At 36.2% G+C, this 18,267-nt stretch overlaps 2 protein-coding genes across 3 annotated transcripts in view; one reads left to right on the forward strand and one right to left on the reverse strand.

Moving 5' to 3' along the window:
- Positions 1–12,847, reverse strand: part of LOC135697145 (aminopeptidase N) — a 40,076-nt gene extending 27,229 nt beyond the window's left edge. Inside the window, exons 1-3 of one of the 2 annotated variants that reach the window (XM_065216742.1) lie at positions 12,136–12,847; positions 11,107–11,169; positions 10,010–10,042 (exon numbers count right to left, since the gene is read on the reverse strand). In XM_065216742.1, the coding sequence (XP_065072814.1) occupies positions 10,010–10,042; positions 11,107–11,152 (79 nt within the window). In that variant the 5' untranslated portion in view covers positions 11,153–11,169; positions 12,136–12,847. The remainder of the gene's footprint in view (positions 1–10,009; positions 10,043–11,106; positions 11,170–12,135) is intronic. The other variant, XM_065216743.1, reaches the window with a different exon arrangement.
- The window catches only part of LOC135697113 (zinc finger protein-like 1 homolog), a 54,642-nt gene extending 36,593 nt beyond the window's left edge, over positions 1–18,049 (forward strand). Inside the window, exon 6 of the mRNA XM_065216701.1 lies at positions 17,996–18,049. The gene's annotated coding sequence lies outside the window, so the exon portion shown is untranslated. The remainder of the gene's footprint in view (positions 1–17,995) is intronic.
- Positions 18,050–18,267: the final 218 nt, after the last annotated feature.

The following is an 18,267-nucleotide window of genomic DNA, read 5'->3' on the forward strand; positions in this document are numbered from 1 at the left end:
TACGCGTATGAACTCTTTTTCACAGTACTACACTGTCCATAAAAGCATAAATTTAGCCAGTTCCATAGAATAGTTCCTATGAAGTAGAAAGCAAATCAAGCACAATCGACAAATGTACATAGAACCTCAATGTCAAGGTCAATTTTTTAATGCAAAAACCAAAGTTGCCAGCATGCCGAATTTTGCATCCGCCAGACTATGGATATAGTGACAATAATTCGATTTATTTGCATCCAGCGTAATAATCTGTTACTGGATAAAAAAAGAATGCCTGTCTACTTTTTCCTCTATATCAAGTAAGATTTGTGATAAACTGGTAGCTAAACAATTTCCAAAACAATTAAAATTGTATCCGTAACAAAAAAAAAATCTTCTGTAAGATTTGAACCGTATGAGTAAAATACCCAATTTTTTTAGTAAATCTGATAAAGGCCCATGCATTAATTATTTTTTTTTTTATTATTATGAATTTATTTGATAAGGCTCAACCGAATTAACTTTACAGAGCCGAGGATTCTTGTTCACTATACAATACATCTTAAAACTATAGTCAAAAGGTACAACACAATAAACATTTTATCTTCCGCTATCCAATAAGCCTCCTCTACCAGAATGGGAGCCGCTTCCAGTGGTTTACTTGTATGGCAGGTTCGCCAACGAGGGTCAGAGCGCTTCCATTGTAGCAATGGACGCAAAACGTGGTCAGCACTCACACATTCATCACAAAACGGTTGCTTTGCAAAGTCGACGAAGCATCGACTGAAAGAACTGCTGATGAAGAACAATGAGGAGGACCACACAATGGTTGCTGCCGAGTATATAGACGATCGCGTGACACACATTGAGAGTGGTCTGCTTCTGTCGACAGCCGAGTGAACACTGCCATGCATTAATTATGTCACACAGCAAAAAATTAATTTTAATATCACATCAAAGCGGATGCACTTCAATCGTGTCGAAAATATGGTGTAATATTACTTGCCAAAAAGGGCAAAATTATCATTAATACAGCGCATGTGCTGACATTACTTTACTTTTACTGCATTTGTTTATGTGTGTGGCTATAAAAATTACATGAGATTTTCGACATGATTGAAGTGCATCCTCTTGGATGTAATATTAAAATTTATTTTTTGCTGTGCACGCTAAATCGAGCAAAAAATTACCCCCTCCCCCCTATCGTGACGTTTTTCCTATACCTAATGCATTGGGTGTCACAAAATCTTATACCCCCCCCCCCCTCCCCCCTTAGAGTGTGACATAATATATACATCAACCCTAATAATGTATTGCTAACATCTGTCAAGTTTCATACTTATTCATACAGTAGTTCCAGTCATGTCATCGAAAGAAGAAATTGTCCGTGAAAAAATGTTGTGCACTTACAATCAAAATCCAGAGGCATCCCATCGATGGATCGCTAAAAAGCTTGGAATTGCAAATACAACTGTGTTTCGTGTGATAAGAACCTTCAAGGAGCGTCTAAGTGCTCGAAGGAAGGAAGGAGTGGTCGTAAAATGGCCGGAAAGTGGTGCAACAGTTCAAAAATCGTCCAAATGTCAATTCGAAATGTCGCAAAAAAGTTCAAGGTGTCAGTCGGTTTTGTGCACAAAACCATGAAGCGTGCTGGGTTACATGTTTACAAGGTGCAAAAAGCTCCAAACCGGAATGAAAAGCAAAACATCACTGCGAAAACCCGCGCCCGGAAAATTTACACGAAGTTGCTCGCCAATTCGTGTTGCATCGTGATGGATGATGAAACTTACGTCAAGACCGTCAACTTCCTGGACAAGAATATTTCGTTGCCAAGTTTAAGTTCGATGTTTCGGAGGATGTTCCAAACAAGAAATTATCGAAATTTGCAAAGAATTTCCTGATCTGGCAGGTGATTTGCGGATGTGGTGAAATAAGCACTCCCTTCATCACTTCCGGAACAATTAAAGGTGTGATTTACACGAAAGAGTGCCTTAAGAAGGAATTCATAAGGAAACACAAAGGATCAACTCTGTTTTGACCTGATCTAGCATCCTGCCACTACGCTCGAAACGTGTTTGAGTGGTACCGAGCCAACGGAGTCAATTTAGATATGAACACAAAAGATATGAACCCACCAAATTCACCGGAACTTCGTTCAATTGAAAAATTCTGAGCAATTATGAAGACGGAAATTTGTAAACAACCCAAAACTATTAAAATTGAGCTGGAGTTGAAGAAAATTTGGGTAAAAACAACAAATTTGATGGGTGGAGTGCAAAGGAAGGTGCGGACATTTAGGATGGGAGACGAAATTGAATAAAACAAATTTTGTAAATCATAACTTATTAGTAATTTTTCACTTCCTGAAAATTTCAAGAAAATCCGATAATCCGTTTAATTTTGGTGAGTAAATATGTGTGTGCCATTTTTATCGAATACACCCTTTACAAGTACCGCCAAATCCGTCCAATAAAATACCAGGATGGTTGATTATCACGACATATATCGCTGCTAAAAAAGTACGTAAAGTAAAATAAATTAAAACCTTTTTGGAAAAAAACATTTTTTGGTTCAACTGGCAGCTTTTTTTTTTACCGAAACGGCATACCAATTTTTTTTTTCTGTTTTCGTATCTTAAATCGATATGTTTGCAAAAATGTTCAAATCTCTATACATATTGTTTTTGAATAACTGTTTTTAAGATGGTGCCATGCTGTAGTAGCTGTGAGACTAAAACTGGCAACTTACGGTTATCCATTGGAGATGAATTCTAAACCATTCCTAAACCGGCACCTGGACCATAGGAAAATTAAACTTTGACATATAGGGTAGAGAACTACTTCGACTAAATCGCCCATTTTGGGCCTATCGAGCAGAAAACTTCAAATAAATCCATGATTTCAGAGCTAACAAATCAATTATGCGTTTGGTACGATACTTTAGTTAATAAGCTACCGAACGAAGTCAATGAGAACGCGAGATATGAAGGTATGCACCCATTATTCCCAAAAACAAAAGAAGCGCTCCTACCGAATCATGTTTTATCTTCATTCGATAGGCCGAAGTGAATTCATTGGCGTTTCAATGCGTTAGACCGAGTTTAGAAACCATAGGCCGAGTTTGGCGTCAAGAAACAGTGTTAGACTTTTGACAATATCTCAACGATTGGTTTCTCTTTATCAAATCTTACGGTACGTACGAAAAGGTAAATAAATTTGAAATCCATCAGTGATAATAACATTGCGTTTAGTGCTAAACTGCGCTAGATTAATTAAGACTAAGTGCGGGTTGTGCTTAATAGGCCGGAAATGGGGTAGTTAATCCTACATGAATTTCTATTTTCAATTTATTATCAGTGCGATCATAGATGCTGTTCTAAAAGTGCGTTTTACGTTAACCAATTTGGGTGTCATCATACAAGTGCGCCGAAGACACCAACACGATCCCGAGCAAAGTCGGTTAACAAAATGAAAGTAAATCGATAATAAAGTTTGCAGTTCCTATCATAATGAAAACTTATTTTGATTTCAATTGTCGAGACATAAGTCTGATATCATATTGTGCTTTCATTATGCAGTCAAGCCTTTTAAAATGAAAGCAACTTACCTTGAAGTTCTGCTGTTAACGTCTTGTTTAAAAGTTAATTTAAGTTCATCTGTCGTTGAACTAACGATTATTGTTTATTTGTTTTGTTTAACACATTTTAGGTCATTTGAAACTTGCTCGGGGTGAGATTTAAGCTCAAAGCTTTCAGCATGAGAAGCATGGATGCTAACCATTTACATCAGGCCCGTATTCAGTTAAACATTATGAATGCAAAATCAGAAATCAAATTGATTTTATTGAAAGCAGGATTAGTTTTCCGTTTGATTCAACAGTGTAAAATTCTGCTCTCATTTTTGCTGTGTTAACCGTTAAGTCAACCAAAATGAGATCAACTGGAGTATTCAAAATAAGTTACATCATAACAGCAAAATTTGATTTCAATTTTATCTCAAGCTTTGCTCGGGTACAACCTAAAAGCACACTTGTTTATGCGATTCCGCACTTCTGAGGAGTCTAGTTTCAAATGCAAAATACAATATTTAAATCATTAACACATCGCGCATCTTGTCATGCACAGGCAAAAGTGCAAATAAATCCTTCCGGACCATCACTAAACGGAGCCACAATCGCAAAAACCTGTTTGTTTTGTTTTTAGTTCCTCGCAAATTCTTACACAACCTCTTTCAAGTAAAACGAATCGCGTGAAAATAAACATTTTGTTTTTGCACACTGACACAACAGTCGCAATGCACGTGGGACGCAGTCGGTGGTTCTGGCTCGTCATGTGTATGCAAAATTTTTGTTTGAGATGCTGCATTTGTTCAGATCAGGTTTAGTCGTTCACGTTTAGACAAAGGTACATCATAACAATGTTGAGATCCATCACATAAACCTAATGCTGTAAGCTGTATAGAAAAAGAATATTTTTTCAAATACTGACATTCTCACTGATGAACCATTTCGTTTTTTTCCATGAATCCGATAGAAATACCCAAACATCGAATTGATTCATGAGTAAACTATCTGTAATATTTATCGAACGAAGCGTTAAAAGCGGCTGCCTTGTTATGTCACGTGCCAGAAGTCAAGCGTTGACGGATTTCCGTCATGAACAAACTGAAACCTAATCCGACTATCTGTAGTGCTACCGATGAGTCGTGGGAAGAGCAAACATTCTAAATGTCTTTCATTAGCAATTTCCAATGGATAACACGGACATGTTGGTATTGGGGAGAAACATAATCTGTGCATTTTTGGCGATTTTTGTAGCATCAAAATGGCACCCTTAACAAGTTCAGAACCACTTCTAACCATTGGTGCAATGGAATGTCCCCTAGATGTAGATAATGACAATAACGGGATTAGAATGCGTTTAGAATGTTTTTTTTGTGGTACAACCGAAGTAAAAAAAAAAGGCATTTTTGGCGATTTTTGTAGCATCTAAATGGCACCCTTAACGAGTTCAGAACCACTTCTAACCATTCTAGGATGGTGCAGTGGAATGCCCCGTAGGTGTTGATAATGACAATAACGGGATCAGAATGCGTTTAGGGTGTTTTTTTGTGGTTCAACCGAGGTGAAAAAAAAAATGCATTTTAATTGATAAATTGTCGGCAGGGTTACTTATACTCACTTGCTATAAAAAAATGTTTTTCGGTATTATGAAATCATGATATAGTATAATGCTTATTAGTACTTGTAAGTTACAAGAAGAGGTCATGAAGTATATGTTTGACACATAAAATCTGTCAATATTGCTTTCAGTGCGTCACAATCAGAGATTTTACGACTCGTGAGCGCTCACTCTGAGTGAACGCTCACGAATCATAAGATCGCTGATTGTGACGCTCTCAAAGCGAAGTTGACAGGTTTTATGAGTCATGATTGGATAATTCCGAATAATATTTTTTTATAGCAAGTGAGTGGAAGCAACCCTGATTGTCGGGAGTCCATATGATGTAGGGAGAGTTGAATAACGTGGAAATTATGGTGACTTGGCACAACGAGTTTTCTAATCATATGATATCGTTTGATTCAGACGAGGCTCGGTAGCTTAGCGGTTACCGTTTCTGCTTACTGAGCAAAAGGTCGAAAGTTCAGTCCTAGGCCAATCCCTTTCCTTTTATTTATCACTATGCTTAATTATCTATCTCCATAGAGTTCTCCAGATGCACCAAAGTGTTTGTGATACCGCAGGAATCTTTCTTAAGTAGTTGTTATATCGCGGGATATCTCCTTGGTTCTTCTTCCTATTTTATTCATTTTCTTGCCGACGTTTGACGTTAGTGTTCGTGAGATTGTGCTTGGAGATCTTTACTAGATTTAAATAAACAAATCTGCTTTACCGATCGCATCATTTACCACTGTTAATTTAGATAAAAAAAATAACCTGACCCATACGAACCCAACTTTCATTCCAATGGTAATAGTAGAGACGTAAAAATACGAAAATTGTTTCACTTAATTGTAGTCATTCAAAGAGAAAATATTTCATCGCTGTTATGCTTTTATGACAACTTTATTTCCAAATAAATGCATGAGGAATTTAATTTAATTTTCATATTTTATTTTAAAGCTTTCAAGTACAAACTAAATTTGTTAGTTTCACTCTATGTTAAGTGAATTTAAACCAACAAAAGTATTGTTCATCTGTACAAAATTATCTTAGCGTGCTTATAATGATTACGGCTAACGAAAACCAGTTCCTGAATAAATTTACAATAAGTCGTTATCTGTAAGAGAAAGGTAACCAGTTCCAATCCTAAGACAAACGAGAAAAAATGCGTTTTTTTTAAATGCTGTCTAGGATTTCCTAAAAATTAAATGCAACGAATCAACTGCCATGTGATGACAATGTGACGTAAATACATTTAGTGAATTGTTCAGAAAACATATATTTTTGTTTACCTCGCAATGATACCGGACATTTGCAAAAATATCACTGAATTTGATGAATAAGATCTAAACAAGACTAACATTATAATATTGTTTTAAATAGCTTTATATTCTTCAGCACTTATGTATAGCGAACGTCACTTATGTGTAGAAACAGTGAAACATTTTCTGTTTTGCCCATAGAATCTTGTTTTTTGGGTGCCACTAAAGATGCAGAACTAGAATATGGTGAAAAATGAAAATTCACCATGATGTCGTTTACGTCACTTTGTCGTCTCATGGCAGTCAAGAATAAGGAGCGTATTACAAATTGAAAACATGTTTGATAGATAGCGATACTGCCGGTGAACGCATAATTGTCCTATGTTCCATGGAGTTTTCTAAACGCATGGGTCAATTATGCTCCTAGCGGCAGTATATTGAGTATTTTTTGATTGATTATTTATTTATGAGATCTTTAGTCGTAGGCTAGATCATATCAAAGTATATTGAGTATTGGTTCGATAGACTATGTGCCACTAAATCAAACGCGATTAAGCAGAATGAGTGTCAAGAGACTACTACACTCAAACAGAACGGGTTCTGAAAAAGCTAGCAATGGAACTTACTAGTTCATTGTTTTGGATTTTTAATATGTCGCTGGAATACGGAAACTTCCCAAAAAATATGGATAAGCTTATTCCCAAATTAGTAAGAAGTTAAAATAATAAAAGCAGGCATTTATTTTTTTATACTGACAAAAATGAACTTTTACTTTTTTACAAAGTTTTTTGATGTATTAAAGAAACACTTAAATGTATTTGTTCTAGTCAACGTCGGTTGCACACTTAGAAATTATTACCGACTGCGGTCATTTTTTGTCGAACTTTCTGAACAGCGTACATTCAGTAAAACTTTGACCCTCAGCAGTTTAATTAAATTTTAATTTCAAAAGACTGTAAGCCTAGTTTAAATAATCGAGTCAGCCATTGAGGTGAAGTTTTCATTATTTTGATATGGGAGCTTACCATCAAGCATACTGTCATTGATCGAATGGTACAGTAGCAGCAACTCCCCTACCCGTGTCTCCTCAAGCTCGTTAAGTTGACGATTACAGGAGCACATACAGCGGTAGAGTTAACAACAGCTTTCCAAACCTATCGACTAGATGCTTACCTCACATGACGACTTGAGTGAGATACAATCGATAGAACCATATAGAACTGTTTCCGCACATCGAAGGTACGTGAGCATATCGGCGATCATATCTTTTGCCAGTGGTGGCGGGGTGAGATACCCCTTATCTTTTGCTCGCTTTCTTCTTTAAGTCTAATATTTGTCGTTAAGCATCTTCAACTATGTAAACTAACAGTATTAAAATCAGTAGCTAAGGTCTCTATCGCCCTGCATGATCACTTATTATATTGAGTGTTTTGTTAATTTTAAGGACAAACTAAAATTTCAAAATATAGATGTGGGATGAAAATGATAATCACCTAAATGACTTGCGAGTAAATTTCTAGCAACTGTTCTTATTAAATTAGATAGCCTGATCCGAAGTATATTTTCAGTTAAAATTACAAAAGAGATGTCTTAAAACGTATAGTTATGCCTAAATATAGTCAATTTCTAAAAAAAATAACAATAAATTTCACAGAATACCATTGATTTCTCAATACTGAAAATATTGTACTGTACTTTTTAAATAATTCAGAATAATTGACACTTAATTTAATTACAATTAATGACAACAATCGTTACAACCCTGTAGTTTACATTGCCAACAAACATGTATATTAACAGAGAAAAACGTGTAATTATACATAATTTAACATGAAATTTACATGATGTACCTGATCATCATGAAAATTACATGACAAGCTTGTAAACTTACATGCTTGAAGCAGTTACATTCAAAAATCTGTAAAATTACAAGTACAATTTCATTATTTATACAGCCAACCGGTGGATGTAAGATTCGCTTACAATTATGTGGTATTCTTCATCAGAGGATGTAAGTGGAGACCGCATGAACCGAGGATGCAATATACCTAGCTGCGGTCCAATGCAAGAGAATTGGAGACCGAAAAGTGTGGAGTGTATTAGTGAGTGAAATGAATTATGTCGAAAAAAATTGGAAAAAGGTTGCCGACTGGGACTCGAACCACGAACGTTGTGATTATCAGACCTGTGCTTTCTCCACTGCTCTCTCCATGCTTCTGAATATGGATAGCCTAAAAGCAAACAAGAAGCGCTCATTTCCTCTCACACTTGACTTCGTATGCTTTTTCTGCTGGAGAGATTCGAGGCAAGTGTGTGCGTCGTTCTGCCATGTTATACATAAAAATCAAGGCAAAAGCTTGCTTGTGTAGATGAAAGCACAGACAGAACACGAAATAAAAAAGGCAAAAAACCATTACATCGCCTGCAAGGTCAACTTCTAACATTCGCTGCGATGTTCATGAACAGAGGATGATAGGAAATGGAACTAAAATTCATTGTAATAAATTTTTGGTTTGCGTGTATGCTCCATTTTTTATCGTTTTTAACAGATCACGTCGCATGTAATTTTCATTATTTTTTAGTGTGTATTGATCGTCAGTAAAATAAATTTGAAATTTATGCAATAAAATCTTATGAAGAGCTTTGAGTGTGCTTGTACGCGTATTTTGTCTACTACTTGCAGACTTCATCAGTGCCAAGTACTCAACACCACTTGGCACTGATGAAGTCTGCAATTAAAAAGCATTTATAACGGAATTAAAAGGAAATAAACCAACACACTCGAAGCTCTTCATAAAGGGATTCCGTTAAGATGTTCGACAAATTTAAAAGATCAATAAAATCTTTTTGTTATGAGAAACGCTTCAACACAATCATTGTAGTCTCATTATGAAATGCTACCAAGATTTATCTTAATGTCAATCACCGAAAATTTTCTTCTAAAAACGCAACCCACAATGATCAATTTCACCCCGGTGATCAATTACATCCGGATTACGGTACGAAGACGAAAACTTAACACAAAATCATCGATATTGCATCAGGAGCGTCGTAAACCGACACGGCTTTATCAATAGCCTAGACGTGCTGGTGCTAGAGTGAATGGATTACCAACCGTAGTTTATGATTTTTCTAGTGGTTAAACAGTAAAAAATCCATTCTGACTACTTCGCAAAACATCATCACGTAAGAGTGCTACATACACATACATCAGGTTTACGATCTCTTTGAGAAAGTATGCGGTAGTAAACGGTTAATTGTCTGCGTGCGTACCGTGTAACCTTGCTTAATAATTTGTGATAAACAACTAAAGAACGAAACATGCACATGCAAAGTTTGAACTTGGTAATCCTGATGGTAAATTGAATTACGTATGACCCCTTAAAAACGATACTAGTCCTTAAAAAAATTCAAATTGATTTTTTAACATTCTGATTTTCAAGAGATCATATGAGAACAACGTTAACGAATAATAGCGTGGTGGTTAGAAATAACTGTAGTCAACGATTTTCGTACTAAACAAAAGTAATATTAAGAGCATCGATTTTAGTCCAACACCAACCTAGCACCGGCGTGGACTATCAATGCGAATGAAGGAAAACTAAATTACCTTCATCTTCCATAACCGGCTCCAATTCATCATCTTCGCGGTTGGTCAAGTAATTTGGTTTTGTTTTGCGTTTTTTTTTTTTTGTTTTGTTTTTGTAGAAAGAGAATGTGAGCAAAAACGACCAAATGGTTCGAGAAAGGCAGGCACCACGCGTCAGTCATATCCATCACATCGCAGTGATTGTGTAGATCCAAAACCGTGCAGCATAAGAGGCGAAAAAAGATATCGGCGAGATTAAAAGGTGATTTGATTTGGTGCTATCTTGGGACTTCAGAGCCGTTAGATTTATATCAAGGAGAAATCGAAACAATCAATTAAGACATTTGTACATTGAAGAAATTATCAAATATTTTCTAAACTGAATTAAGACTGATATGTATTTAGACTGAATTATAATGGTTCCTTAAATCTTTAGCGATGATTAATGTGGCTATGAAATAATCAAGTCAGATATTTTGTTTCATCTATGAGGGAAAGATGCAATGCTAATTTATTCACCATCGATCTCCTGTTATTGAGATGTCAATTCCATCGTCTTCATATTCCTAGCTGCGATCACAACAAGCTAAGATAGCATAGGAATTTGACAGATCTTTCTTGTATAATTTATCGCACACGGTAAGAAAAAAATACCCATTTATACTTACTATTGAGTTGTGCATATCCTTTCATCTCTAACATGTTTTGAAAACAAAAAAAAAACCCAAATGGGAAAGCTCTGTACTGCCGAAAAGTTTAGTAAATAACCCGACAATTTTTCAATACACGTGGAAGGAACCCAACTTTGGATACATTTTTCTAAGCGTGTAGTTGTTTCGGATGTTGGTTGTTGGTGGTAACATGATGAAGTGAGTGTAAATCGAGAGGTGAAGTGAATTAAAAGAGAAACAGTTATATTGAGTTGTAATTTTCGTTCTTCTCCAACCAGAACCGATAAAACAGAGACACTTGATAGGACGGACGCCACCTCTCGTATGCGACAAATATAGATAAGACTAAACAACATACTGAGAGGTGTTTCAACAATGGAATCGTTGGCAGTTTTGCGTGTATAGATACCGTTTTCAATTTTGGTGATAGCAAATAATAGTGCGTACCTTCGTTAATGTATCCCCCGGTGTCCATGTCGTGCAATGATTTCATTCCGCTTGTTGATCAGCCTGAAAATAAAAAAATACACGTCAATCATGCTGTCCTATATATTGTTTAAAAATATATTTTATCATGAGTACAGCTCTAATAGATTTATGGAAATTTCTCTACCCAAGTCATCCCATAAAAGAAACATCAAGCGTAAATTACTACACTTTGTGGCTTCGGATCACCATCACAACATAAACATCTGGTTTGGGGAGTCGTTCGCTTGAATGACACTAGCACTATGTGAGATGACTGATTAATATAACCAGTAATAAAACTGTGTCTCCTATACCATTCTCAATATAGGGAAACTATGGGCCACTAATAGACACAGAAGTGAGCAAGAACAGTATGCGCTACTTTAGCGAGCTAGATCAATTACACAATTAAATGATAATTCTTTCGCTCATCGTAATTATTATGCATTGAGCAATTATGTCACTGAACAAGGCGCGTTCAGTAATTTTAAGACACAATCATAAAAATAATTCACAAATAACAGAAATTAAAGCAAAATACGAAATATTTTAATCCTGTCGCAAAAAAAAATAAAAACAACAATCAGGAGTATATTCACGCTCTCTCAAACCGCCAACAGGAGGAGAATGAAGAAGTCATTAAAACAAATATTTGCTTTTTTGTTATTTCCACACTCTTGCTATAATGTGCTTTTGAGAATTCTGCTACGAATGTTTCCTCATAACACCGACCGTCGTCATCCTGACAAGTATGATCAATAAATCTACTCAAAATGTTCACCTCCTTCTGTGCGATGGTACTGCTACGGACGAAACGAAACTGTGCATTCATTAGACATGCAAGACGATAAAAATCGATTCCATGAAGCGATAAGTTACTCGAATTTAGCATTCAATATGTGGATTAACGCGGCGACTTGCTTTGCCGTTTCGGCTAATATGGACAGGATGTTTAATGCACTTTTGTAAGTCGAATAACCCGAAACACGTGTGATACTTTTAACTTACCTTTATCGAAGGCCGATTGTGCTTGTTCAGCTTTTCAACCAGTGCGGCTGGTGGCAGTTGACCCGGTTTCCCCTTTGCAGCTAGCAGAGAAGTATTTCGGGTATCGAAAATAAAAATAATCCAAATTTGCTGAAGTGGAAGTAGCAATTTTTTTCCTCTCTACTCTCACAATTTGTGTTTTTATACCGATGAAAGAAAACACCTCGTGCTTTACCAATTGATTGTAGCTAGCAGACAACTTCTGAATGCACGACCGCGGTGACTTCAATCTAGTAGCCTCTCACCAATTAGACTGCGGACTGAGTAGTGGCAGCAACTAATCACCATTCAATATTATTTTGCATGTGCACTTCATTCATACTTGCACATATGGCACTAAGGTATCACAGACTCGTACCACCGATAGTAACACAATCTCACCTAGGTTCAGTTTTACCCTATGTAATCGCACTCGATTTTTTGTTATTTGAATTCAAATCGTTGAACTAATCCAAGCAAACTACAGAGAGCCAGCATGCAGTCGGTCACTTTTTTTCATCACAGATTTCCACGCTTCACGCTTGCTTTGTTCGATGCAAAACGGAGTTTTCCTTACTTCCTTCTTTCACTAAATTATCACATTTCCACGATGAGCAACAGAAAAAAACCGGAATTGCCACAACAGACCTACTCCCGTGACCATCTATCGAGAACTCCTGTAATCAACTGAACTGAACTGAACTGAAATCAACTGTTTGAATGGTGCGAGACGACGCGAGAGCCGAGAGCCGGGAATAAACAGTTTATCGCGCGGAAAAATGCGAATGAAACAAACCACGGAGAGTGAACGGAGAGAACAAGAGCGAATCCGTATCAAATTTATTCACTGCGGTATGCATCGTATACGCGAGCAGGCTGAGAGTTTAATCTCGTGTGCTCTGCTTTCTACCAGCGCTTTCAGGGATTGAAATAACTCTTCAGAATAAAATGCAGAAGATGAGATTTTGAGTTATTTTGAAAATTATTATGTTTACGGACTTGCGCACAGCATGCTCCCACCGTATATATCCTTAGCCGGAATATCAATTCCAGATAAATTCAATAAGGATAGGTACGTCAAATGGATCTTCTATGCTGGGTTTATCAAAACTGATGGGTCACGAGTTTATGGAATTTATTGAAGCATATCTTGAAGTTTGAAGTTTGGTCCTCCCTTAGCGCAGTCGTTGATGGCGCACCTTTAAAGTAAGATCATGCTGGAAGCGGCTGAGTTAGATTCCTGGTACGGTCTAGAAATTATTCGGGTTGAAAAACTCTCGCTTCCCTTGGCATAGAGTATGATTGTGCTTGCCCACATCACTTACAAAAAATTATCATCAGCAATGAAGGCAAGCAGCCGTGATGCTGTTTGGCCATGTTTCTCTTCAGAATTCTCCATGCATCAACCGTTAATCCTTCAATTTGATATTCCACAAAGGTAAGGATATCTTCGTTACTCTAGTAATATTATCCATTCCTTACAGCTTTATTTGAGTTCTATTTTTTTTATATGAGCGAATATTATTCCATTCAGCCGGTATGTTATATGCCATTGTATAGTTTATAAAATATTTCGAAACGTTTGCTAGCCAATAACAAAACCTTTGATTTTATTAAAACTGTTTGCTTCAATCAATAGTTTTCTAATTAATGTAGGGACATTTGTGCGACTGTTTTATGAAACCATAATAAAACTCACAATAATTTTTTAATGCGGCTTTGAGAGAGCGCTTGATATAGCTATTTTATCTCCATTAAGATATCTTAAAACAAAATGGGGATACTCCTGTTACGGGATTTGTAGGCAAGTTGATGAAATTTTCGATCTTACTTCAGATTTTACTAATTGATATTTTTTTATTTTAAGCAGCCTCGTTAGTCTTGCCTTGAAAGGAAGGCTACTCCCACCATCACCACCAAGATGTAACTTTCCTTCAAGCACGTCCACATCGAGTTCGTCTGGTAGAAATTATTCCAATATCAACTGTATCACTTTGAAGCAAGCTTCCAATGGAAATACATATAAGTAAACTAAAATAAATTAAATCAAATATTTCTATGGATATTTTTTTAAATATATAGCAATTGATTTAAAAAGAATGCATATTTGCGTCAAAAACAAACATCGTTGCGATAAAAATGCCCATCGTATAAATTAAAACCATTCATGAGTCTATTTAAAAACACAGGTTTTAAGATTGACAGTTCTACAATTCGATTTGAAAGTTTCAACTTTTAAAATTAAAGAACAAACTACTTTTGAATTGACAGTTGGCTGACTTGTGTTTTGAATATTACAGACTTTCTACCAAAAAGAACCAACGCAAACTTTTATACGCAATTTTTTTTTTTTTTTTTTTTATTATTAATAATAATAATGTTTTGTGTGAAGTTTTCACCAGAAGAAGTTGAAAAGATTTTTTTTTCTTTAATTTGTTTTCGCCAAGTTGAAAAGATATTACGAGTGACCAGAAACAATATGGATTGTTGATGGCATTATAGTTACCGCCTTATAAAGGATTAAATGGGATTTCCTATTCCAAGCTCTCCATTGATAAACCATATGTAGCCAAACCCGTCTGTTTATTATAATTTGAAAGTGCTAAAAGCATGACCTGCATAGAAAATAATAGTTTTGCATTTACTATGCAGTTAATGATTCCTCATTTCTGAACCGTATCCCCCCACTTCAACAACGAATAATCGAATCAACATATGAATAAAAATCTCTTTAGTAAGATTAATAAATAAACCAATTATCCTAATTTACACAATTTGACAACTTGTAATGTATGCATCAATTAGGATGCAAATCAGCTCTGTAATATTGAAATTTTAGTAATTTTTAAGCCGCCCATATACAGGTATGTAATAATTGAGAGCTTCCAAGTTTTGACATACATTTGACGTGATTTGTTTTTATTCCACCTAATTAATATGCATCCAAAATGTAAGATTACCAGTGCTAATCGGAGAAAAATAGTTACTCACTTGCTGACTAATGAAACCCTAACTTCAAAAATGTGTCATGCTTGGAATACATAAAAATGTTCCCATACGATCGTTTAAGACTCGTGTGTTCTTCTGCATTGCCTACAGCCTACAGCCAGCAGCTTACTCCAAATGCATGAAAGCAAAGTAGAAGAAGAAATATACTCAACGCAGCAACAAATTTTCATCGAACAGTATCCTCTTCACATGGGATCACACATATGCTTGCAGAAGTCGAGTGAGTACTACGCCTAAGCCAGCCGTGACAGCTTTATGGAGAAGATTTATTTCGGAACCCTGGCAGAGCTGCACTTGGCCTTTGCGTTGTTTTTGCAAACGCTGCAAATCTCGATGAGTCACAATTGCTGCTGCAATTTCATGTTTGCACGGAACTCCAAACAATAAGACATTTATATTGGATGTGTACAGTGACTACTTTACTATGTCTGATAGCTCATCCAACGAAAATGCTTGTATAATTCGCATATCTTCAAGCAATATGAAATGATGATAGCAACATTGTTAATCCTTTAAGTGACAATTATCCTAATGGAACTTTAACCTTCACCTAAATCTATTTCAATTAAGTATGAAATTTCAAGATCTCCCAGACGCCTGCATACAATGCCGTTAGTTGAACGCCTATGGATTTCGATCAAACCTTTCACAGAGAAAGCGAGAATATGATCAATCTGATTCAATAATAAAATGTACGTGAACAGAACAATCTCGGAACCCAATCTTGACATGCACGTTATCTGATCAATCAAATCACAAATGATCATCGCTTGTACCGTTTAGATTTGCTTTTTCGCTAGAGTGCAGTGGGAACGAAAGATAAATAAACTCCAGCGAAAACATATCGAATTTCGCCTCTGTTGTACACAATGCGTACTGTGCCTCTTTTCATCCATTTTGGTGTATGCTTCCGTTGTTTCTGAAGTTCACCATATGTGTGTCACTGAGGTACAATTTATGAAACGTTCAGATACGCTTCTCTATCGGAATCAGGGTCAAAGATAGTTGTTAATATTTCAATACGCACAAGCACAACACTCGAGTAGGTATGCGGGCGCGCAATAGTTTTTATCGATGTTATCATTCCAAACACTATCGCGACGAATTTCGCTGCACGGTGATAATGTGTTATCTTATTTGTTCGCCTCGGATGATGAGTATTCCCATTCTAGTTAATGTCATCAAAGACTAGTACGCCTACAAAAAGAATGAAATAATTGTTTACCAAAAGAGAAAAAAAAACTACCAGAGAAAACAAATCACCTACATGGTGTGAGTTCCTTAGTTACATAACACAGCCATTCGTATAAACAGCTGTAATCCAAAAATATATATATAAATAGGTGATATGAAGGAAACCGTGCAGTTGTTCACGCACGTGGTTATTTTACGTAACCATATGGTTACCATGAAAATCAACGTACATCACCTTTACCAGCTAAGTACCTGTACTTGAGAAATAAAATTTCCAGCTCAATGTCACACACGTGATCTAGATTAGTTTGTGTATGAATCAAACCAAATAATTCAGTCACGATTTTCCGATTATTTGTCATACCGACAAAACTAACATGAGCCGAATGTGTCAACTGGTAAACAAAGCTCAGAGCAGCAAAAAACTTTGAATCGTTCCACACGCCAAATATTTACACGCCTCCTATTACTCATAACGAGATTCATCGCTACTGGCTCCAAGATAGTAAACGAATATGGATTATGTCATTTGAATTTATGACAACCATGAATGAATTCGCGGAAGATCATAACTTAATGTGATGAGTCGTAAATGCTTACTTGTGCTATTTTTTTAAGATGGAATTGCATTTGAATTGAAAATTGCTACTGAAGGGATAAAGTACAGTATCCCTCCGCTAATTTGACATAATCATGGCTAGACTATTGGGGTTTGACTCGCTAATTAGACTGACAAATCCATGCTAAAAATAAAAACAAACAGACAGCATGCCTAAAGCACAAATCTGAAAATTTACAGCACAATGTATTCAAACGCACGTTTATACTTTTTAATCCAACATTTTCCGGATTAGCGTGGGATACTGTACTTTAAACATGTAGAGTAGTTGAGCCAGTTTTGGCACTAGCTCCAGTATTTGGCGATGTGGGAATTGTAGCTGATAATATTAGGGATGTATTGGGTTCTAAGCATCTGTATTTCAGCACAGCATCATATAATCTTTTCTCTGTGAATGTGGACAAGGCTGATCACATCCTTTGGTCTTTGTGCGAAGTATCGTGGAGTCAGATCACATTTTTATGACTCCTTTCTGGCTCGAGGTAGACAACCTAATGTTCCAGTTTTGGGATATTTTGGCTAGACGCGTTCTGGAGTTTATGAAACTCATAAATGTTAACTTTAAGGGGGGAAAATACAAGTTAAAAAAAACTTTTTTATCGATTTTTTATATTTACTTAATTTTTTTTAAAAAAAATTGCTACGAGCACGAGGAAGGAGTGATCTATGGCCCCGGTATCGCCGATTAACCGTAAGTTCCAGAAATCATGTTTTTATACAACCCAAAACTTTAAACGCGTTTTTCTCGAAACGATGTTTTCCAAATTGGCGGGAAAGATAACTCAAAAAGTTCTCATCCAAATGACTTGAAACCTGGTGCATCTTAAAGGAAATAGATTTTTACTCTATGTGAACCACTGATAAATTATATTAACAATAAATAATTTTCAGGTCTGCCTAAAGTGGAAAAAAAACAGTGAAAATTCTTCTTTTTTTTTGGGGTTTTAGAGGTTTACATAGAACAAAAATCTTCTCTGAATAAGGTCCAATTGATAAAAGTAAGTTTTGTCCATTTTTCAGGTCTCTAGAACGCCCGCCAATTACCAATCCCCACCGGAGTCGACCTCCTACCGATGTGACCCCAAGGAGCCACAGAGGTCACACACCAATGAAAAAAATCTCAAATGTAGAGGAAGATTTAAGCAATTTAATGCAAAAAAACCCAAACGTTTGCGTTGTTTCATTTGCTCACAAAAAATCCGAAAATCGTCGAGTTTTTGACGTGCTACTTGTATTTCCCCCCTTAAGAACATTAACCTTAGATTGTAAGTTTGATTAATCTTGTGTTTAGT

The sequence above is a fragment of the Ochlerotatus camptorhynchus genome, unplaced genomic scaffold (assembly GCF_037179485.1).
Source record: "Ochlerotatus camptorhynchus isolate MF236.1 unplaced genomic scaffold, CSIRO-AGI_Acam_v1.1 ptg000067l, whole genome shotgun sequence".
Classification (NCBI taxonomy): domain Eukaryota; kingdom Metazoa; phylum Arthropoda; class Insecta; order Diptera; family Culicidae; genus Ochlerotatus; species Ochlerotatus camptorhynchus.